General features: G+C 38.6%; 4 protein-coding genes across 7 annotated transcripts; 3 read left to right on the top strand and 1 right to left on the bottom strand.

The window, feature by feature from the left end:
• Positions 1-150: 150 nt before the first annotated feature.
• Positions 151-2,759, top strand: LOC117217604 (uncharacterized). Its single transcript, XM_033465323.2, has 8 exons — positions 151-470; positions 663-838; positions 911-1,023; positions 1,094-1,579; positions 1,643-1,706; positions 1,787-1,961; positions 2,021-2,195; positions 2,267-2,759. Exons 1-8 carry the CDS (start codon positions 183-185, stop codon positions 2,527-2,529), a joined length of 1,740 nt encoding a protein of 579 aa, XP_033321214.2. The 5' UTR covers positions 151-182; the 3' UTR covers positions 2,530-2,759.
• Positions 2,760-3,378: 619 nt separating this feature from the next.
• Positions 3,379-5,254, bottom strand: LOC117217543 (lymphotoxin beta receptor inhibitor). 3 transcript variants are annotated; one of them, XM_033465217.2, is made up of 6 exons: positions 5,101-5,254; positions 4,810-4,931; positions 4,625-4,669; positions 4,306-4,463; positions 4,075-4,223; positions 3,379-3,988 (listed from the first exon to the last, which is right to left on the bottom strand). In XM_033465217.2, exons 2-6 carry the CDS (start codon positions 4,915-4,917, stop codon positions 3,813-3,815), a joined length of 636 nt encoding a protein of 211 aa, XP_033321108.1. In that variant the 5' UTR covers positions 4,918-4,931; positions 5,101-5,254; the 3' UTR covers positions 3,379-3,812. The 3 variants fall into 3 exon arrangements, with proteins under 3 accessions (XP_033321108.1, XP_033321109.1, XP_033321107.1); XM_033465218.2 differs by having other exon boundaries at positions 4,306-4,465; positions 4,630-4,669; positions 5,074-5,233; XM_033465216.2 differs by having other exon boundaries at positions 5,074-5,230.
• Positions 5,255-5,728: 474 nt separating this feature from the next.
• Positions 5,729-10,234, top strand: LOC117217541 (uncharacterized). 2 transcript variants are annotated; one of them, XM_033465213.2, is made up of 11 exons: positions 5,729-5,794; positions 6,327-6,607; positions 6,847-6,971; positions 7,049-7,191; positions 7,268-7,418; positions 7,494-7,729; positions 7,794-7,860; positions 7,927-8,132; positions 8,212-9,401; positions 9,589-9,726; positions 9,811-10,234. In XM_033465213.2, exons 3-11 carry the CDS (start codon positions 6,866-6,868, stop codon positions 9,827-9,829), a joined length of 2,256 nt encoding a protein of 751 aa, XP_033321104.2. In that variant the 5' UTR covers positions 5,729-5,794; positions 6,327-6,607; positions 6,847-6,865; the 3' UTR covers positions 9,830-10,234. The 2 variants fall into 2 exon arrangements, with proteins under 2 accessions (XP_033321104.2, XP_033321105.2); XM_033465214.2 differs by having other exon boundaries at positions 5,757-5,958.
• A 1,597-nt stretch (positions 10,235-11,831) lies between these two features.
• On the top strand, positions 11,832-19,433 carry Jra (Jun-related antigen). Its single transcript, XM_033465215.2, has one exon. The coding sequence runs from the start codon at positions 12,255-12,257 to the stop codon at positions 13,065-13,067; it is 813 nt and encodes a 270-aa protein (XP_033321106.2). The 5' UTR covers positions 11,832-12,254; the 3' UTR covers positions 13,068-19,433.
• Positions 19,434-22,810: the final 3,377 nt, after the last annotated feature.

Genomic DNA, 22,810 nt, shown 5'->3' with positions numbered 1-22,810 from the left:
TATGTATAGTTGTTATTTAATATATTCAGACATGTAATTCTTAAAGAAGCCATCGTATCGGTTTTCTATAGTTTTTAGTGATGTTAAACTGCTTAATAAGATAATACTTCAAGTTATTGATTCAACGGAGAATTCCGAATCCCACCCGACAAGCATGCGCGCTTTTACCGTAAGTTGTGAGGATGATGTTTTACGAAGTTGTGCGAATCCTTTTCCATTTTATTACAATATTTTACTGTGTGACTGGTGAAACGTTAACGAAGAAAAATGAGAAACGAATTAGTGTTAGAAACAATTATCCAATGTGTCTCGACAGCTTCGATATACACGGAGATAAAATAATTCGAACGTATGAATCTTGTGATAGGGGTGCTAAGTATTTAAATGGGACAGAGGTTGATTCAAAAGAAGATTGTTTAAAGTTTTGCTGTGATACTGTGGACTGCGATGTATTTATTTTCGAAGAAAAGGTATACATACAATCTCATATTTTCTATTTAATGTTTTATATAATTACCTCATATAAATATCGTACGACACCATTTTTTTCATACATTCCTCTATATGTAATCATTTAAATAATATAATAAACAAATAAAGAAATAATAATTTTTTTACTTATATACATTCAATTAATAATAAGCTGTTTATATATAATTTAGAAACCTGGAACTTGTTATCTTTTTCAATGTGGGCCATTACATGATTTTAAATGTAAATTTACAAGTCATGCAAATTATAGTAGTGCAGTACGTACTAAATACAACACGCAAAACAGTGCACAATTGGAAGAGGAAATTCGAATTTCTCAACAAGAGCATGAGCTGAAATCTCTTAGGTAAGTAATAATTACCAAATTGTTAACAAATAAATATTAATAATAATTAACAAATAAATTTCGTACGAACAGAAATCTAGCAGAATCAGCACCAGTCGAGTATTCCTATACCGAACCTTCCATAAAATTAATTGCAACCGTGGCACCAAAGCTATCATTGACTACACAACCACCTATTAAGCCAGGTATTTGTTAATTGAAAAATGATCTAATAATAAATAGAAAGAGATAGTAACATATTATTTTATGCAAAAGCTTGCAGTCGCAATCAATATGAATGTCGAACATCTGGAGATTGCATCGCAGTATACAATGTGTGTGATGGCATTCCACAATGTCCAGATGGATCTGATGAAGCACCAGCTCTCATATGTCCTACAGAGAAACCAACTATATCTCCACCTATAATACAACGACCTCAACCACAACAACCACTTATGCCTATTGATATCATAAAATATCAACCAATAGTGGAGCCACACAAGTCTCTTGCACCACTATATGCTCATGTTCCAGAAGTTAATCGTAAATCATGGGACCTATCTAATATAGCTCATCCAATAATACCACAGCAACAACCTCTTTTATATCCACCACAACAGCTAGAAGTAGCTCCCCTACGTAAAGTGTATGGAGCTCCAGGATATCAATTGGATTATCAAGCTCTATATGAACAAAATAAAGACATGTATAATCCTGTTAATTCTTTTCATGAACAAAATAATATAAATTCATACGAACGTAAGTATAAACAACTACATTATTAACCACATAGCAATACATTATAGATTTATCGTTTTATAGAAAATCAGCCGCATATTTTTAATCATAAAGGAGCAGGTGTTATAGGCGAAAAAGAAGCTGATAAGTAAGACATCATGATACTGTAGAAATGGGTAGAAATTTCGTCAAATTTTTTATATAATTATATATTATACATCTTTTTAGTACCGCCTTGTTAGATGTAAGGCACCCGTACACATCGCATTTCGTATCACCGAATAGAGATTCATGGCAAAATACTCAAGTTTTTCCTTCTCCATCTCCATCACCCAATGTACAACAAAAGCAGATAATTGAAGCAGAGAGGAATATCGTTATAACAACCACACCTCCTTGTGATGTAAGTTCATTTTCGTTGTATCAGATATTTCCAGTAATACAGATGCAATATTATTTTAGGTATCACACGAGCAAACAGACATGCCAATAAAAACTAAAGAAGTTAAGAAAATCGATCAGCAAGGAAAGAAACACCTTACTTATGAGAAAGAAGTTGATCACAGTAATAGTAAAGAAAATGTATTAAGAAAAGAAACTCCAAAACATAATCATATTCAGGCAACGGAACCTAAAGGTGCATAATTACATTAACATCTGCTAGAAGTTTCACTATATTTCTTTTACTCATGCATTTTTTCTGTACAGAACACAAAAATTTAATAGTGATTAAAGATTCTAACAAAGAGCATGGAAAAGACGTTCTAATGGTAGAACATCTGAAACAAGTAATCGGGGTTGAAATTTTAAGACCTAGAGGGGCTATTATATCATTAGCACTAGGACTTACGATAACAGCTATCACAGCTATATTAATAGTATGCCGTTTACGAGTAGTTCGTAGACGTGGAAAGCGTCATGGACCGTATGCTCACGATGCGGACTATTTAGTTAATGGAATGTATCTTTAAGTGAGTATATTTTGATTTAACTAAACAATTTTAGTATTTAATAAATTTGACATTTGACTTACAATTGATATCAAGATATCAATTTGGTATCTAGTAAAAGTGTTGATCTATGTACAATACATGTTATGTAAGCATAATTGTAAAAAAATTATGAATGTAATATAAAATTTATATATTCTGTTAAATTTATATATTCAGAAAAAAATATTAAAAATGTTTTATAAAATCCATTTTTGTTTGAATTATTTACTTTTCTGTATTGTCGTATTTTAAACTCTTAAATATTGAACTAAAACATTGACAATACAAATAGTCAATAATCAATGTTTAAATCACTTAATAGAATACGAATGCATGTATAATTTTTATGACCTCACGTAAGGAAAACAATTCGTAAAAATTACTATATTTATATATCATTTTTGCAACGATAGAATATATATCCCTGTTTATGATTCTCAAAAATTTATATTTGTTATTTGAATTTTTATACCAAGTACTATCGGATACTTCCTAGCTTGAGATGGTATAAATATTGTATTACAAGTCTCACTTTAAATGATCATATGATTTTGTATGAATAGCTGTATTTATGTTTATTTAAGTGATGTATGATGTGTGGACGCTATGAAAATTTATAAAATATTTATAATACTGCAATTGCATACATCAATTATTGTTCGCACAAATAAAAATAATAATTTATTCAAACTTTTTAAGTTATAAATTATTTTAAAAGACTGTTTTAAAAATATATAATTTTATGAACAATTAAACTATAATTTTATTAATTATTACAAGTTTCGTATCACAAAAGTAGTTGATTACTATTAAAAAATCTGCATCATGTAAAAATCAATTATCTTTAATGTTTAACAGATGAATATTAACGTGCCAGACATTAATTACAAGTGTTGGCTTAATTAACTATCTTTACAATTATTTTTCTTATAAATATTACAGTACTATTTTTCCAGACATAAATAATGTATGTCGGAGAAAATAGCAGTTGAAATGTTAGAAAATAAATTTGATTCTATAGTATGAAAGAGAAAATGTATATAACTATAAAAGTAATCATTAATTTATAATTATTTTTATTTGAAAAAAGAAATGAAGAAAATAAAAATAATTGCATTTCTATAACAAGTAATAGTCCATACCATTACTTATACTGTAACAGGTGGAAAGTATGACACGTTTACAAATGTAACAGTACGTTTGTTCAAGATGGAGTAAAAATACGTTTTAATTCCATTTAATGTCACACTGTTTGTCTGCAATTACTGCCGGCCTGTAGCTGCTGCATTTTGCTGTGCTTGTATGAATTCAGGATAATCAATATACCCATCGTTGTTGTTATCATCCGTAGAAAGTATTGGGTCTATCAATGTTACCAGTTCTTCATCTTTAAACAGTCTTTCTTGAGGATTAGTTCCTCCTGCTTCCTTACCTTGTTCTAAATACAAAATTACAATGCACACATATATAATTGCCACAGTACTAATTTGTATTTTAATGAATTGTGGGTAAGTAAATACATACCATGCCAATGAATCAAAGACTTAATAAGTTCACAACCATCTAACTTATTATTATTATCAGCATCGTGCATATTAAAATAATGGAACTGCAGTTCTTGGTCTGTCATTTTACTAGTATCTATTGGAACTTCCATATGCTCTTGGATATGGCTGTATAAAAGAACAGAATTTTGACGCAACTAAAAGCTATAAATATTTAATACCACAATATATTAAAGTCATATGAACATACGCTTTTTCATGAGCTATGTTGGCAGCATTAAGTATTTGCTGTGGATGATCATGATGTCCTTGTTGAATGGGTACTTGATGAGTTGGCATATGTTGTTGCACAGGTACTTGTTGAACAGGAACCTGATGCATAGGCATCTGTCCCTGAGGTTGCTGATACTATAGAAATTTAAGGGCATTAATATAATGTAGATTTTATAATTATAAGATTAAAAAATATAATGTGGTATATCATATATAAAATACATTTGTTGATTAAATAATTGTTAAAGTATTATTATAAGAAGATTATAATCTTCTGAATTGATACATGAAATTACCTGTTGTTGTTGTTGTTGTGGCATTTGATGTACTTGTTGAACAGGCTGAAACATAAATAAAATGCATATTAATTCATCAATTAAATAATTAAGGAAAAATATTATATAAAAAGGATAGAAAACATTCGAATGATGATTTCATAAATAGTAACCATATGTTTAATGATTCAAAAAGTAAAACTCACTTGTTGATAATGTTGAGGAGACACACCTGGTGGGATCCTTTGAACCTGAGCGTGTACATAATTACAGCCGAAGGATCCGATTATAAATAGCCACAAAGTCCAATTCATTTTGCAAAATTATTCTATGAACAATGAATACACACACACAGTTATATATCAAAACGTAGTGGCCGAACAGACGATCTGTATGTTTTTATACTCGTTATTACTGTATTGGAATTCAGATTAAGAAAACAATGAAGCGTAAACAAATTTTTAATATACCTTGTTTACAATTGAGGACGTACGTACACGAAAACTGACATAGAAGCGGGTGCTCGATCATTGGCAAGACTGTATACCGGATCAGAAATTTTAGGTTATGTTACAGAACTCATGTATACTGACGTGGACAGATTATGCAGGTGTTACTTTCCAGCGATGTTTTCGCCTAAGCAAGCAAAATACTAGAGGCGAAACTCTAGTTAAAATTTTGGATGTACATATCATGAAATTAGGTAGCCTTGACACTCTATCTATGTAATGGAGACAGTGTTGCCGCTTTTATACGATAAATATTTTCGCAAGTTGTTAAAGCAGTTTCCAAAAATGCGTTGCCTGTCATAAACAAAGTCAAATTGCATTTGCGTTAAGAAAAAAGTTACTTCGAATGATTTTTAGAACTCCTCATTTTCCGATTGCAAACAGCTCTCGGGCGGCCGACTGTTCTTGAAATTTCCACTCAAAACCAGTGTGACCATTGGTGTCTAATGTGACCAATAGTGTCAGGGATTCTGCTCGGAATCTGCTCCAAGTGGTGGAGAGGAGACCTCACAAATGAGGTTCCAATGGAAATCCATTGGCATCATCCAATCGCATTTGTGATGGATAATTCTCCTACTCCTACTTTTCTGAAAGAAAGTTGTGAAGTGGTCGGGATGCTGGGAGGCTGTGGGATGCGTACATACGAGTGTTTGCTTAGAGAAGTAGAAAATCATGAAAAATGGTAGTTTCATTTTTGTATACATAAAACGAATCCTTCGTGGCGGGAATCAACGAGGAAATCGATCTTTTAATCGTTTCTAATCTAAGAGAGACTGCGAATGAAAATAAATACATATGCACAATAAACAAATATATTCTATTGCAATCTATCAATTTGTTTCAATGGTATTAAATTTAATCTGAATTTTTTTAAAATAATGACGTTTTTACGAAATTTTAGAATATGTTTAATATGTTGAATGCATTTTAAAACTTTCTTAAAGGCAGAGAGGAAATTCTCTGATGAAAATACTTAACATACGTATTTTAATGAAGAAATTGTTATACATTTTATTATAGCTGTTAATAAACAAATAAATTATCGTCTTAAAGAACATATTAAAATAAAACACTTATATTATTCAGAAGAGTAAATGAATATACTTTTATATTTTATTGAACTGCATTTGAAGAAGTTTAATAGGTAGTTTTCATGAAAAATGTTATAAAAATTTCCTGAACAGTATTGCATTGATATATTTTTTGTGTTGCAGTTGCATATTTTTTTCTAACTTATTATGGGGACAGTAATACACTGTAATTGTAATCAGTGACTATAAACCGCCGTTATGTGTTGTGAAGATCAGTGAAGTTCAGCTTTTGCAATGGCGGAATTGTACTGTTCCTTTCGGTATAAAATAAATTGTGCAGTTGTGCGATATTAAAAAGTGGTATATAAAAAGTAAATGTTGTTAAGCTAAGAACGATAAAGATAGGGTTTTAACAACATACCTTGAAAATACAATATCAAAGGAAGGTCTAGTCGTATTCAAAGGTATGCATCGAATTTTTACATTTTTGTTATCTTTGTAATAACTGCATTTTATACAATTTTCTTGCTATATGATTTTATTTCTTGTCTTTGAATTTCACAATGCTTTTTTATTTCATTAAATATATATATATATATATATTAAATAACGAGAACAACAATGATTTATTATATAAATGTCGAAAATTAATCTTCACTTCTAACAAAAGTTAGAAATATAAATGAATATTGTTCTCTTTTAGGTTAAATAATAAATGGAAAATGCCTCAAATACGAAAGACACATCGGAAAGTAAAAAGGGTGGTAGATATCCAAAAAAGGCCACAATATCTGAGAAATTATCTTAAATATAAATCATATGTACCCTGTAAGTTTTTATAGTTACAAGATTTGTACTTGCTCATAAAATTTAAAGTTAACGATATAATCTATTCTTTATTACAGTATGTGAAAAATTAAAGACTAATAACAATTCATTAGCGAAAGCATTGTCTAAAGAAAAACAAGAGACCAAGTTACTGTTTTCACAAAATGTTGCTTTACTCGGAGAGATACAAGATTTAGGTTCAGCTTGTAATAAACGAGATGTAAGTACAATATATATATACATATGAACATAGATAAATGCAATGTTAATATGTAACATGCTCTTATATATTTCAGAGTCTGATATTAAATATTTTAAAGGATGCTAAAGAAATGCTTAACACGTTAGTAACAATGACGATTTACTTGACTAATACAATCTCAACATGTCAAGAATTTACAGCATCTGCAAATACAAATTTACGAAGATCTTACAGTCCAGCTGGAAGTAAGATTTCTCAGAGCTCATACTTAATGTTGTTATAATATTAATGTTATTATTAAGTGAGCAAAATTATTTCAGGAAGAGATTCATATAGGAGAATGTCGACAAAATCACCAACCAAAGGAGTGGTAAAGCCTATGGTGAGCGGGCACACCATTACAAAACCTACCATTAATTTGAGTAGAGTAAATATGCAAGATATTAATAACGCTTCAAACTTAAGTGTAATACCAGAAGTAGTTACACCTCCAAGAAATCAAGAGACAAACAGTCTGAGATCTCCTGTATCCATTACCGTGAGACAGCGTAGATACGTATGTATTTTTGAAAAAATTTAAACGTAAATTACAAGATTTTAGTAATTAAATTATTGTATAGGCTAGTAATGGACGTCCATGTGGAATGCCAGAGAGAGTGACTGTTAGTTCACCAAGAAGTAGTGGTGGTATGTAGCATTAATATTACATAGTAAAGTAGTAAATTTTTTACATAAAATTTATCCCATTTACAGAAGAAAATGAACGAAGGTTGAGTAAAAGAAGAAGCAGACATTCTGGAAGAATATCAGGCAAGCGATCAAGATCGAAGTCAAATAGACTTTCTGGAAATAATAGTACTCGCAGTATCGGGAATTTGGAATATGTGGGAAGCCCTACAGTAAAACTCAATGACGTTTCAAAATTTCTTCAAAATTCCCAAAGTATTAACATTCGATTGGTTCGTGTTTTTTTTATTAATTCTTTTATCTGACATGAAAACTTTGGACGATTTCGTTAAGATTTGTTTGTTTTTTTAGTTAACAGAATCTAGAAACGATGATTGGACTATCAATGCAGAAAATAGTGATGAAATGAATCAAGATGATTCTCAAACTAGTGTTACAGTACCAGAAACACCCCCATCTGATACATCAGAAAATTCTAACGAACAGACCGTCGAAAACAATGATGCACAAGTTGATAATGAATCAGGTGCAAAAAATGAACAAAAGAAAGAAAACTCTAAAACTTTGCAACATTCTCCAACAAATATCGATGATCCTCTCGAAGGACCAAGTTGGTTATTCAACAATTTCCAAACTGTGCCTTGTATTATAAATAACGAGAAGAAGACTGATGATAATATAAATGTTTCTATTGACAATAGTACGTCTAGATCTTCAATAGTAGCAGAAACAAGCGATGATTCAGACGATGAAAAGCCTATGAAAGAATCAAAGTCACGTTTAAGCGAACAAGAAAGTAAATGGAATAGTCTCTCCGATTCTGTTGAACAAGGAAATACTGAAAATGATAGCATTAATACTTTACAAAATGTAAATGACGATTCCGTTTGTAATACGTTCACTTTGTCTACACCAAAAGTTACTAATCAGGATGAATATAAACCTGATAGTAAATCGACTCCGAATTTGGTTAATTTTGTTACACAAAGGCGAGGTTACTCTCTAGAGGAAGAGGAAGAGGAGGATGATTTTACATTGATGTATGTTCGGCATCCGCGTGATATGCAGTTCGACATGAACGATTTAAAATTTCCCGTTTTAGAAGAATCCGCATTGAAACCAGTAGTACCGGTCGAACCAGAACCAGAAATAACGACTACGCTTCGAAAAATATCTCAAATCTGTCCATTGCCGTCTATTTCAAACAGTAGTATAGATGAAACTGTGTTCAATCATTCCACGGTGAACTTGCCTTTACTAATGAATAATGATTACGATAATAAAGACTTAACTCCATTCAAGGAAAAATTAGATTCCACAAAACGGATGACAAGAGGAAAGACTGTATCTTTGAGGGGTTCAGTCGATCTCAACGATGCTGCGACATCGTTCAAAAAACTGAGTACCCAGACAAATAAGAGGAGTAAAACTCCGAGTAAAGATCCGAGTACCGCTAAAGTCGTGTTACAGAAGTTGAATGAGTCCGATGTTAAATCGAGGACACCTTCTCCAGAGGAGATGCACGATTTCGACCAGTCATTGTAAGCATATTAATTTTGTTTTAAAGGAATCTCTTAGTCAAAATGTTGAAATAATAGTTGGCTTTTATGTCTGAAAATTAAATATTTTTATACATAAAGGTTTTGTAGAAAGTCTAACAATTTGATCGTGGAGTTCTTGTAATGGTACTAATAGTGTATGTGATCATGATAGTATTTTTGTTTACAGTAACCACCAAACATCTTTACGTGGAGGAAATTCGAGTGATTCAGAAAGCAGTAACGCTAGTGCCAATAGTAATCACAATTTAGGTCGACCACAACGGAAGCGAGCTCCGACAAATTTCCAGGAACCGAGTTTGAGATCGTAAGAGTTTAAGAAAATAGTATAAAAAATATTCAAACTTAATTATACAATATTATATTAATCCGAAATTGATTCTTATTTCAGAAAGTTACGAAGGAACTGATAATAAAAATGTACGACAATCGCTGCAATTTGAAACATGAATAATTTAAAGTAACAAACGTATTTTTTTGGAGATACTTTCGGATTTCCAACCGGAGTAATGTAAATAGTTATCAATACGTATGAAACAAGAAGTTTGTTGAATTGATTGAATCGAATAGAATTTATAATATTTTCATCGGTCGGACATTTCGTATAATACATTCACATTTGAATCGTTCTGCTTCCATTATATTGCGCACATTTTTATTAGACCAGCCACTGTTCATGATTTACAGAAGATCGGCTTGTCTCGACGTAGTCGTAGCTTCGATAATTTGGCTTCCTCTCTGGTAGTATTCTTGGAATTGTACTTTTTTATTGTACCCTTATCTAATGTTGCAAGAAATAAATATAAAACATTTAACATGTTTTAAAATCTTTAAATCCTTTTATATACTCGCACATGCATTGATTCATTCAGCACGTTTATCAACAGATTTCAGCTGTATAATAATAATTCAAGCATATGTTTTAGTTTTCACTTAATCATACTAATAATTAGGGCAGTAAATAACATTCCATTTAAATACATTTTCTTGAAAATTGTTTACAGAAATGGAAAAACCCGCAAACACATTTGCAATGTGATGCAACCGGTCAGTTGTTCGTTACAAAAAGATTTTGGGAAATTAATACGAGCAAAGAAGTTCTATGATTAATAAACATGCTATAGTAAATTCTCCCCAATTGTCCTTCAACTTGTAAATAAAAATGGATAATTTAGAAAGAGGAGCTACGATTATTCAAGCCTCGCGGCTTGTTTTTATAGTCGCTGATTGTCAACAATTATAGAAATCAGGCGCAAGGCTCGAATAATTCGATCAGCGAAAGTTTGTATGCACGCGAAAGTAAGAATTTTACCGAAACGGTGAACACAACGCACATAGTGTGAAACAATCGTGATTTCTGTACTGAACTGCATCTCATTCCTACGTGTTTATGTAATTGAGTATCAGTGCACTGGGTACCACGCTGGTATAATTTCAGCTGTGCTATGGAATTGAAAGTCAGTATCATTAATTATAATTAAGAGACTACATCTCGCGTTTCAGGCTTCCGATGAAAGCAAATTAATGTTGATAATAATTTTTAACGTTATGGATTGTTATGCAAGAAGGACACAGTAGAATCTCTGACATGCGAACTAATTGCTTTCTTACACTAAATGTCATTTATTGAAACAGAGATCGCGAGACTTGAGTGTTTGTTAAAATATTGATCAATGTCCTAACTTATTTTAAGAATTATTAGCATTTCTAAAATATTTTTAATAAACTAATAAATCTTAAAGAATAAATTGAAAATATAAAATTGTACAAAGAACCGCAATTCTCATTGTTATCACAATATATATAATTTATTCAGATGAAATTCTGATAAGGGAGTTTTCTCTGTGTGCTAAATCAGTTGATGAACATCGGTGTTCCTAAAACAGGGTAACGTGAAACGTGTCGGGCTCGCATTGGGCGTTACCGATACGTAAAAACATCGCCACGAGTGGGTGTAGAATAGTAAATTCAAAAAAGAACCAGCAAGCGTGACAGAGTAGAAAACACGATGGATCCAACGTGCGGGTACGAGATCCGCAAGCTTTTCGTCCGTGTGTTCCTATGTTGTCGTTCGATTTATATCTTTCCATGGCGATTCGTATTCATCAATGGTAAAGAAATTGATAAGACACGTGTTAGGGGACCGTTACGATACAGGCAATTCTTCCTTAAACAAGGATATTCGAACGAGTAAAAGTTGTCCGCAGCGTTAACGCGTGTACCGGTGTTTAAACTCTCCCTCCACGAGAATCAGTGGGCGACAGAGCGCATGCGCCAGCCATTTCCTAGTAGTGCCGATTGTTTCGCCAATGGTGGAGCGGCCGTGACGCCACTGTCGACCAATTCCGTGGCTGCTCGGTGACGACCGTGCTATTTTTAGGAGACGTGAGTCACGGGATATAAGGCTGTACGTTTAGTTGGGTGTTCACAAGTTGTCGAGAGCTCGTACGGTGCAGCCGCGAGTGACATTCGTGTCGGACATACGATCACGGGCTGTTCTAAAGAGGTGCACACGCGCAGAACCTCACGTTCGTCGGATTGCGTCTCGTGAGTCATTGTTGTGTTGACAGTTGACCCAGCTCGGTCCTCGTGTCATCGTCGCTTGGCCGAAACTGTTTGCGATTCTGTCGCGGCTGTGGTCTCCGCACCGCACGCCGTGAACAGAGACCCGATCGATTATCGAACAGAACCGATCGTCGTTGCAGCGACGGGTACGCGTGGCTGAGAGACGTTCGACGCAGCCAGTGGTGTTGTCAATTCTCCATCCGCGAGGCCAGCGCGCTGCTGACATAACCACTTTTGATTGGCGGGCATATTTCACTTTCTGCTGCATCGATGGTGCGAAGTTTGACGATGGAGCAGACGTTCTACGAGGACACGGGCGTTTACGGCGTCGTGAATCGCGAGAACAACATGGGCCAGCTGAAGCGTAATCTCACGCTGGACCTGAACCTGTGCCAGCGACAGGGGCCGCAGGCGAAGAAGCCGCGGCTAGGGCCCCTGCCGTCGGCGCTGAACAACTTGACGCCTATTCTCAGCTCTCCCGATCTAAACATGCTGAAGCTGGGCTCCCCGGAACTGGAGAAGCTGATCATCGCCCAGCAGGACAACTTGGTGACGAACTTACCGACGCCCACGCAGATCCTGTTCCCGAAGGTGGTCACCGAGGCGCAGGAACAGTACGTCCGCGGCTTCGAGGTGGCATTGAACGAGCTCCACCATTCGGACAGCTCTCAGGAGCCGGGCAGCATCTATGGGGCGACCTACACCACCCTGGAACCGCCGAGCAGCGTGCAGAGCACCGAATCGTCCGTCAGCCAGAGCCTGGTGCAGATCAAGGACGAGCCGCAGACGGTGCCGAGCGTGTCGAGTTCGCCGCCGATGTCGCCGATCGATATGGAGAACCAGGAGAGGATAAAGCTCGAGAGGAAGCGCCAGAGGAACCGCGTGGCTGCGTCCAAGTGTCGCAGGCGCAAACTCGAGCGCATCTCCAGGCTGGAGGACAAGGTCAAGCTGCTCAAGGGGGAGAACAGCGAGCTCAGCGCCGTGGTTCACAGGTTGAAGGACCACGTGTGCCGGCTGAAGGAGCAGGTGTTGGCGCACGTGCAGTCCGGCTGCCAGATTATGGCCGTGCCCGGTCAGTTCTGAGTCCCGGGGACACGGGGACTAGACTCTCTCTGACGTGTGTACGTTCCGTTTGGTGGGAGTTGGTTGTGTGACTTCCGTCGGACGTGGTTAACTATGCCTTTTTTTTCCGACGAGGACCACCGGTAGCCGTCGCCTCGACGATCCGGGGAGAATCCCCCCGGACTCGTTCACAATTCGCACTGTTTCGTGCTTTCGTCTTCATAACCCCCCCGCTCCATTTCATCATCTCTGGACGAAGAGGAACACACGGTGATATGCAACGATGTGAGAGGAAACCGGGAGTGCCTTGGTGTGCTTAGAGGGAACACGGGGAGACCACGACGAGGATTAATTATCGGCCGCGTCGTTCGTAGCTGGGGCTGGCTGGTCGAGCTACGGCTCCGTACGCACGTGAAACTCATTGCGTACACGCCTAAGGGGGCGGCGACGCGATAAGTGGAAGAACTGTGTGCGACCAGAAGAACACAAGAGATCGGAGGAGGAGGAGGAGGAGGAGTGTGGGTGACGAGGAGACGAGGGAGAAAGGCAGAGAGAGAGAGAGAGAGGGAGAGAGAGAGAAAGAGAGGAGATGGAGAAAAAGAGAGAGAGTGGGTGGGACCTGCCGGGCGAAGAGAGAGGGACTTCGCGGTGCGCGGCGGCCATTTTGGAGAACCGCGAGTAACGGCGGGAGATTCGAATCTCTGTGAGCCTAGAAATTCTTCGTTCCGCGTTATCTTTCTTTTTCTCCTCTGTTTTCCGGTATCGCCTCGCTCGAAAAATAATACCATCGCGCCCGTTGTAATCGATCCCCCGCGGAGATTGTTGCGTGATCGCTCTCGTATCGTTGTTTGCTATCGGAACACACACAAGTACGCGCGAGCACGTTCGGCGATCAAGATGAACTTTGCACAGAGCCGTCTCTCGTCGCGGTATCTTCCGATTCGATTTCTTCATTGTATTCTCTCCCCCCGCCCCACCCCCTCATACTTTTCTGTTTTCTTTCTTTCTTTCTTTCTTCCCCTTTCTTAGAAAGTTTTACAATTTCGAGCGATCGAGAACGATCCTCGGTTGGTCCGGGATTTCGTGGCAATCCGCAATCGGGAAACGATTGGGAAAACTTTTTTTATACTCCGGCGACCCGGCGGCGTCGCCGCCGCCGCCGCTCTTTGTAACAACGTTTTTCGCGTCTTTGTCGTTCAATCAAAACCTGAGAACAGCTTCTTTCTATCGAGGACTCGGTACGATGTACATAATAGCGCTGTAATACCCGTATTCACGCGAAGAGTAACCGATTTAATAGACTAAGGAACCGTTTCTCTCTTCGTTTGCTCGGGAGAGAATAACGACGCCGTTTGTACACGGCGGGCAAGGAAACATATGTGCTTTCTCCGATCAGAAGAATCTTTGGTGCGAACGCGTGGATCAAGGGCGAGTTCACGCTGATTTGTTAGATATAGCCACACGGTGCTGTAAAAGATTTTACATATTTTGAGACACGCGTCCGCAGAATATACAATTACACACACGTTTGTCGACTCCGAGGCTCTTTTACCCGTTTCGATTTGTCTACACGGACTTGTTACTGGACTCCTCTCGACACCATTCGGCCGAACGATATTCTTGATCGCGATCGTTTAACACCCGCTTTTATAACCTGTTAACCGGGGAGGACGAACCTGCCGGCTCCTCGTTCGTACTTCGGGCCAATGTTTCTTTTTCTCTCATGTTCACTCGGACAGACTTATTATATATATATATCACTTTTTCGATCGAAACACTTACACACATTTTATCCGCGCCGCTTTTATCCGTTTCTCACCGTTTGCACTCGAGACAACGTTCGCGCGTGACCGATTTTCTTGTTTCTTTTTTATCATTAAACGCTGCAAAAAATTGAATCGTACGCGCCACGTGCGTACTCTTTCCCGGGACTTCGAAACGTTCCGGGTTTTCTTTTTTTTAAATATCGCGATGATAACGTCGAGTGCAGAGGGTCGATCGTGCTCGCGATCGAGCATCGAGCGTCGTCGAAGTTGTCCGTTTAACAGGTTCCAACAGAACTACTACCATTGTTTTTAAGGCTGTACAAATAGGATTAGACGTTTAGGAGCGCAATGTTGCCGGCGTTGAAGTCACCGACGACGTCAAATACCATCTTGCCGGGTTCGGACGCGCGGCGCCACATCGTCGAACCGTTGTTGTAATAATTTTCTAGTTGAGAAAGCTGTTTCGAGCGTGTCGGCGAGACCGCGTCCGAGCCGCGGCCATTCTCTCGGCACACGGGGAAGCCCCGAATCTTTCCTTTTTTTTAGATTTTAAGCTGGAGACTGGTGTGTAACGAGTCGCGTCCTTCTCGGTTCCTCGACGTCCCCGCCCGGGGCGTCGTCGAACGTTTTCGTTTTGTCATATGTGCATCTAGTCTTGTCCAAGTACGCCCTCGTAACTTATGCGCGTCGCGTACCGCGCGCGGCTACGCATAAAATGTACGCGTACACACACACACATACACACATACATGAATGCATACATACATACATACATACGTACACAAGTGCACCAGGTTGTGTTACCACGTGCGCGACTCCATGCTGCGTTTTAACATCGGCGCACCACCGACAGTCGCGGAACAATTGATTCGTAGTATTTAGAAATCATTGGGCGAGCTTCTTTAGCCAGAGTCGAGTCCGATTTTTTATTCATGAAGCCATCGGTTGGCAAAGTTATCCGTTCAGAAATATATTCTTCTACGCGTTTCACCGCTCAGCTGCGTCGTTCTATCTTTAAAGTTCGATTTCCCGTGCAGTTTCATTCGGCCAGTTGCTCCAGAATTATTTTCAAATCCGCCAAATTTATGAACACTATTATATATATATATATATTTAACCCGAATCGTGGGACTGTAAGATTACCGGTTTCCTTTGTGTACACAAGTCGCCCACGGCTAAGCGGTTGAAACGCTTTTGTCTCGGTACTCGTGGGACTTGCGCTGGCTTCCGAACCCTTCGATCACAGTTCCAATGATTGTAACGATTTAGAGACGTTCGGGGGAATTGCAATTTGTAATCACGGTCGGTGGTTCCAGTGTTAAAAGGAGGCGAGCGCACGACGAACGATTTTCAGCGTGGACAAAAAGAAAAACAGGGAACGTTGCGGAACGCTCCCGGAGTTTTCCGCAGTTTCCGAACCGCGCAGCGTTACCGTTGTGCCATCACGCGAGCAATCGCTGCGAGGAGAACGCTACTAGTGTTCTCCCTCGTAAGCGCCGTAACACGGTCAGCCTGTACAATGGCGAAGATCACGAGAATCTTTACGGCGATCAGCAATAAGCTTTCCGCGCGACGTACAGTATAAACGAGCAATAATCAAGCAATCGTGATTCGTTTCATCGTTTTTTTCTTCTTCTTCATTTTTCTTCATCCGGTTTCGCTCGACGCCGACGGATCTTTCCGCGTCGGAGTCGTTTCGAATGCGGCACAATGTTGTTTCTCCGCGTTACGTAACCCTTTCGAAAGGCTCGAGAATTCAGAATTCAGCGTGCACAACCGATAACGCGCCGCGCATAGTCTTCGGAGCGATAGCCGGGTTTCGCACGAGCGTGTTTTCGTGCACTTCTCTCGAATACACGGGCCGAGGAAACTATGGACAGTAACGTCTCCCTAATTGTCGCGCAGATCGTCCAGAAAAATGGACAATTTGGGAAGTGGAGACACGATTATTCGAGTCTTGCGGATCGTTCTTATAATTGTTGCCAATTCGTACCTATAAAAAACGAATCGCAAGGCTCGAATAATCCGTATCTGCGCTTCCCAAATTTGTCCATTTTTCTGCGCAATCTGAGCGTCAGTTATGGAGACATTGCCGTACTCGTCAGGAGGATTATTCGTTCCGCGAACGGATAAAACGAGAATCATATTTTGCTACACCGTCGTGCTCCCCCTTGTTCTATCGCAGTTAGAGTATTTAATAATAGTACAATGGGCGAAGACTCGCCACCGGGAGATTGCAATTTTTCCGGAAGGAAAAAAGAAACTTCTATTTTTCAGACATAGACGACCTGCGAGAGTACCCTTTCGCGTATCCACGTCGCGATTCGGGGTGCTTCTCTCCCTCTCTCTAGTTTTCTCTGTTTCTCCCGTTGTCAGAGATTCTGAGCTCCGTGTTTTCTTCTTCTACTTTTTCTTTTTTTTTTTTTTTTTTTTTTTTTAAAAAAAAGAACCCCATGTTCGCGCGCGACTCTCGGCACACACGATTCGACAATTGTAACCGTGTAATTTATTTCCCTTAAGGTAAGCGTGCTCTTCGTTTTCTCCTGCCGCGCTTTGTTTTAGCGCGAAAAACCTGTTAACCGGGGAAGTTAACTCGAGCGGCCGCTTTTTAGCGACCACGTTTTCGTATTTAATCCAGCGGTCGAGTGAAACTGCTACGATTATCAGTTAACGGTAACCTTGACATAATCTTGACGCAACTGTAATTTCGTTACTGTTTGTTCCGCTATACAAAAATGATACTTCTGTTCCGTACGTCTTTCTGTGTGCGAATAAGTTGCCCTCTATTTTCTCGACAGTGAAAGGAACTTGAACAAAAAAGTTGTTCGTTGCGGCAAACAAATATCTTGAAGATATTGTGGACAGAAAAATCTGTCTAAAAAAAACTATTCTTAATTTTTACTATCGATCGTCTTAACGCGCACGGTCGAATTAACCCCTTGACATACCAATTTCTTCGCAGTTACTGCGATTAGAAATTTTTCGATTACCATAATTTCATAGAAGGGAAAGAAAATTGATGCTTATTGTGTGTGTGTGTGCCTAAATTTACTTGAATGCTTAAATATTGATGATAAGAGATTAGAATTTTATTCAAATTTTAATGGACACAGAATAACATATATATTCAATAAGTTATTAGAAATTTTCATAACGAGTCGGACTCGTCAAAGTACGTCAAGGGGTTAAAAGAGAAAGGAAATCAGTTAAACGTTGGATGAATTAACTTTGTGGTTTTGCGATAGTCAACAGTTTCATTCGATCCCTGTCTTATTTATTCGTGTTTGTTCCAAGCAAAGTCTGCGAAGACCGCGATCGAGCTCGCATCGATCGCGACAGAAATCGAATTTGTTCGACTTCCCTTGAAAAGTGCCTAGACATTGGAGTCTCCGATCGAAGAAAGCCACCCGGTTAACAAGTTCATCGCGCCGACCTCGACGAAAGGCGCCGCGTATTTTCAGAGTTTCAACCCTCGAGTGATACCTTCCGGACTTCTACAACGCGAGCAAAATTTTCTGCGAGAAATACGAAGTTTCTTCGACACATTTTGAACGTTCGTGGATTCTGCAGCCTTGATCTGTATACTCGAAAAGTATTTTTAGCAAATGTTTGCATTGAACCTTTGCACAGGTTCCGTGTCGCCTAATTCTAGAAAGCAGGGTACCATTTCGGGTTCTAAAGAAGCTCTAACTCTTCTATCGGGACTAAAGGAGCTCTGTGACAGAATCGTTTTTGTTTTTGTTTTCGTTTGGAAACTCCGGCGGCGTTCTTTGTAGAGTGGGAGACTCCTACTTGTCGATTTGATAACATGTTTTTCGTGATGGAACCGGGAGAAAGTTGACCGAGAAATTTAGGAATCGAGGCAGCTTCGCCTCGCGAATCAGCCATCACACATACGGCGTGCCTTTTTTACCGTGTAATAGAACCGCATCGTCGGCGGATCCGAGGATCACACTCGTTCGCGTTTTGCCGGTTACTCTCTATTTTATTTACGTTTGTCTCGTTGTTCTCGGTTTATCGCGAGGAATGGTAGAAAACAATCGCGCGCGAGAATCGGACGATCGCCGAGTGTTATTTTGAAAATCGCGGATCTTTGTAGCGGATAAGATGCGAGAATAATATAAAAGTGACCGAGGGCGAGAGATTAAATGCCAGTTTAGGAAGCGAGCGAGAAAAGCGGCGGCACAAAAACGTATGAAAGTAAATGAAAACCACAATGTGATTTAGTCAGTAAGCGAAAACCCCATTAGAGTATGTGTATATACACATATAAATATATATATATGTATATATAATATTATATATATATATATGTATGTATATACGTATATATGTAGCGGTACGGTGATGACGACACGTGGATGAGCACCGCATATATAGAGTTATGTATAACCCTATACATGAGATGATAAATATTACTATTATAATGTAATATTATATATATATACATATATATATTTAAATATATATAAATATATATATATATTTACACATATATGTATATGTTATATATATATATATATATTGTCTACCGACCAGAGCGGAGAAATCTTTTTTTACGAATAATTTTATTTTTGAATGAAATACGATGAAAAATAAAATTTCATTATATTGAACGTAACGCAGTGTACACGTTTTTTCCCCGAGTTCCACCCCCTGTCCCGAGCCAAACAGTTCATTGTAATTATCAACAGGAACGAACGTATAAATATGTCTGTCGTTAGAAATTGATTCGGTAACTTTGTGCTGTTAAGTTACGATTTTGTCGATGCTGTTGGTCTTATAAATTAAATTAATATCGTAATAATAATTAATATTAATATCGTTTTCCTGTGCCGTGTCTCATTGTTTAAAGTGCGCTATATAAAATAACGTTTTTTAATGTCATTTCGCACATCGACGTTCGCGTACTTTTCCAAATGAAAATACAGTAAAAAGAATTGTCACGTGTTTCGTACATTTGCATAAATTCTAAAATTAGAAGCTGCGGTCGTACCGACGCTTTTTTGTTCTTGACTAAGTACAAATTGAATGAGTGTTTCTTTTTTTGGTGAATTATTAGCGGCAGGAAGAAATGGTGAGAGCCTCGAAAAACGTTCTCTCGGGAGGGGAACGGTACGGAATTCCAGCCGGGTCTCGTATCTCGTGTACCGCGTTAATTATCGCAATTGACTAATTGGCTCAATTGGGAAAGTTCTCGGTACGAATTGAGATCGACGCGACCGGCGATCGTAAATTTTTACCAGCCGTTTAAACACGATTCGAGGGCTCGTTTAGACCATCCTTTCCCGGAACACGACTATTCTAGAACGGCTCTAAATCTTCCAATTTAACCGGGGAACGAGAGCGGATCCCGCGGAACAGAATATTTCCTAATTCGTCGCTCGGTTTTCCTCGAGATTTGCGAAACTGTGTCCCGGCGGTACAACGAGCTCGCGCGATTATGTACTCGCGATTGCGCGAGCGTTTCTTTCTTTTCAAAATTGTGCAACGATATTCGATCTGCCGGTACATAGCTATTTTCTCGAATCGTAAATATGTACTACTTTTCAGCCGTTCGTTTCGCGTTCGACTGCGTCTGTCGCTGAAAGTAGCAAACCGACGTGTTAAGAATTCATATTTTTAATTCTGTCACATCCATGAATGATTTTCAAACGATTTCTTCTAAAAATTTAACTTCCGACAAGTGCTGCCGGTATAATTTTTCATACAAATCATTTTTTAGAAGTTGATGCGTTAATTAGTCTTTCGTGTATCATTTACACAGGAACGTCTTTACAGTTATCTTTGCAGATAATTATTGTAATGTAAACCTTCGACTCTAATTTTAAAAACGGTGTCGTAGAAGTATGTGTCGGAAATTAATATTTACATAAGCATTGAACACATACTAGTGTTGTAGAATAGGTATTTACTTGCAGCAACTTTAACAGCTGATTTAAGCTCGTGAAACTAATGTTAGCACGTTAAACGCCATGCCAGTCACCGGTGACTGACACTATACATAGTTCCCGTTCGGACCGCGTCAGTGATTAACGACATACAATCTAAAATATGACATTCTTTTATATAAATAAATTTGTAATAATTCGCAGATCATAAAAGAATCTATCGAAATATTATTTGTTACTAAAAAAAAAAATGTGAATATGTAGCTGTAACACGGGCTAAACGGAACAGAGGTCACAACAAGCTTGCCGTGTAATTAAACGTCATTTTGACGGGTTCCGTAAATCTAGTGTTAAACAATATTTGCAGACAAACTTTCTGGCTTTCAAATGACGTTTTTAATTTACAATTATCCATATAGTAAAGATACATTTATACAATTTATATGTTACATGCGGCAAACGTTACAATAACACTTGCTAAAAATCAGAATAAATATCTTATTGTTATTTTTATAAACTAATATAAAACAGCTGTTTTTCGTGCTCCATAAATCTAGTGTCAAGGCACTAGTAAACCTCTCGGATGACGGAAGTTGGTTCCACATCGACTAAAATTATAATCTATTTACACGATCTCTGATAAAAAAAGTCGCCATTTGATTAAAAAAAGCGCGTTAAAAAATTGTCCGAAAAAATTGATACATAAGAAATCCAAGAACGAGATCGTTCGTCGATGCAAAAGTTCAAACTGTAAACATTGGAAATTAGTTTAAAAATGTACCAGGCACTTTCCGTTACAAAAATCTATTAGACAGCACGCGAATGACTTTGGAACCCCGAAAGAAAATCGACGGGTCCCCTCGTATCTTCTAAACAGTTATGGTTACGCCCCCCGCGGTCCGGGGCCTTTCCTGTCTTTATTTAGAAACGCTGAATTGTTTCTGCGCTCGAACAGTAAGTTCACTATAGTCACGCATCGATGATCAAACAGTAAAGATATTGTACTCGCCTCTACGAACAGACTCCACCTTTCTCGATTCAGCCCGGAATTGTCTTTTCGGCTGGCCGCGCGACACACCGACGCGTTCCGCGGAAATCGCGGGAGAGCCGGCTGACCGTTCGCCGGTTTCGCTGCGGCGGCGGCAGCAGCGTATAAACGCGGATTTACATTTGCCCGATAAATAACGACCGCTTAAAGCCCCCGGGGCTCGGGAAAAGCCGGGGCGCAATTAGATCCGCGCGCGCGGGCGTTTATTTCGGTCGGGATTTTCGTTCGTGCGAAAGTCAAATTCACCGCGTCCCCAATTATGGCTTTACGAGCACAGGAGAGGGCCCGCGGGTTCTCTCGTGCGCGCTGGCTGTATATTGCAACGTTTACATTAAAACTATCGAGTTATTTTTACACGTCGAGGACGCTGCGCGCGCGAAACAAAGCCGTTCGAGTCTGGATATCGCAAGAGAGAATGTAGGAAGAGCGATCGCGCGACCCTGAATGCCTGCCGTGAACAAACATTTCGTTTTGGATGAGCCTCGACAAAACCCTAAGGTGCCTTAATGAGTCTTGAGCGATGAGAAACTCGGATGGGAGAGGGGGGGGGGTTGTGACGGCAAGGGAGAGAGATAGAGAGGATGATAGATAGATGGAGAGAGAGAGAGGGGGAGAGAATGATAGATAGAGAGAGGGAGAGAGAGAATATGAGAGAATGAATAATGATAGAAAATGAGAGAGAGAGAGAGAGAGAGAGAGAGAATGAGAGCTATATATATATATCTATCTCCCTCTCTCTCTCTCTCTCTCTCTCTCTCTTGCTCTCTGACTCTCTCGCTCTCTCTCTCGTCCTCTGGCTCTCTCGCACTCTCTCTCTCTCTCATTCTCTGGCTCTCTCGCTCTCTCTCTCGTTCTAATATATCTCATAGTAATATATATATGTATATATATAGCTCTCATTCTCTCTTTCTCTCTCTCTTTTTATCTTTGAGTCTTTCTCATATATATATATATTACTATGAGAGCTATTAGAACGAGAGAGAGAGACAGAGAGGGGGAGAGAGAGAATGAGAAAGCCAGAGAACGAGAGAGCCAGAGAATGAGAGAGAGAGAGAGAGT

This window comes from Megalopta genalis, chromosome 8 (genome assembly GCF_051020955.1).
Source record: "Megalopta genalis isolate 19385.01 chromosome 8, iyMegGena1_principal, whole genome shotgun sequence".
In the NCBI taxonomy this organism is placed as follows: domain Eukaryota; kingdom Metazoa; phylum Arthropoda; class Insecta; order Hymenoptera; family Halictidae; genus Megalopta; species Megalopta genalis.
The sequence above is the reverse complement of the archived record's forward strand: the minus strand, read 5'-3'. Positions and strand labels throughout refer to the sequence as shown.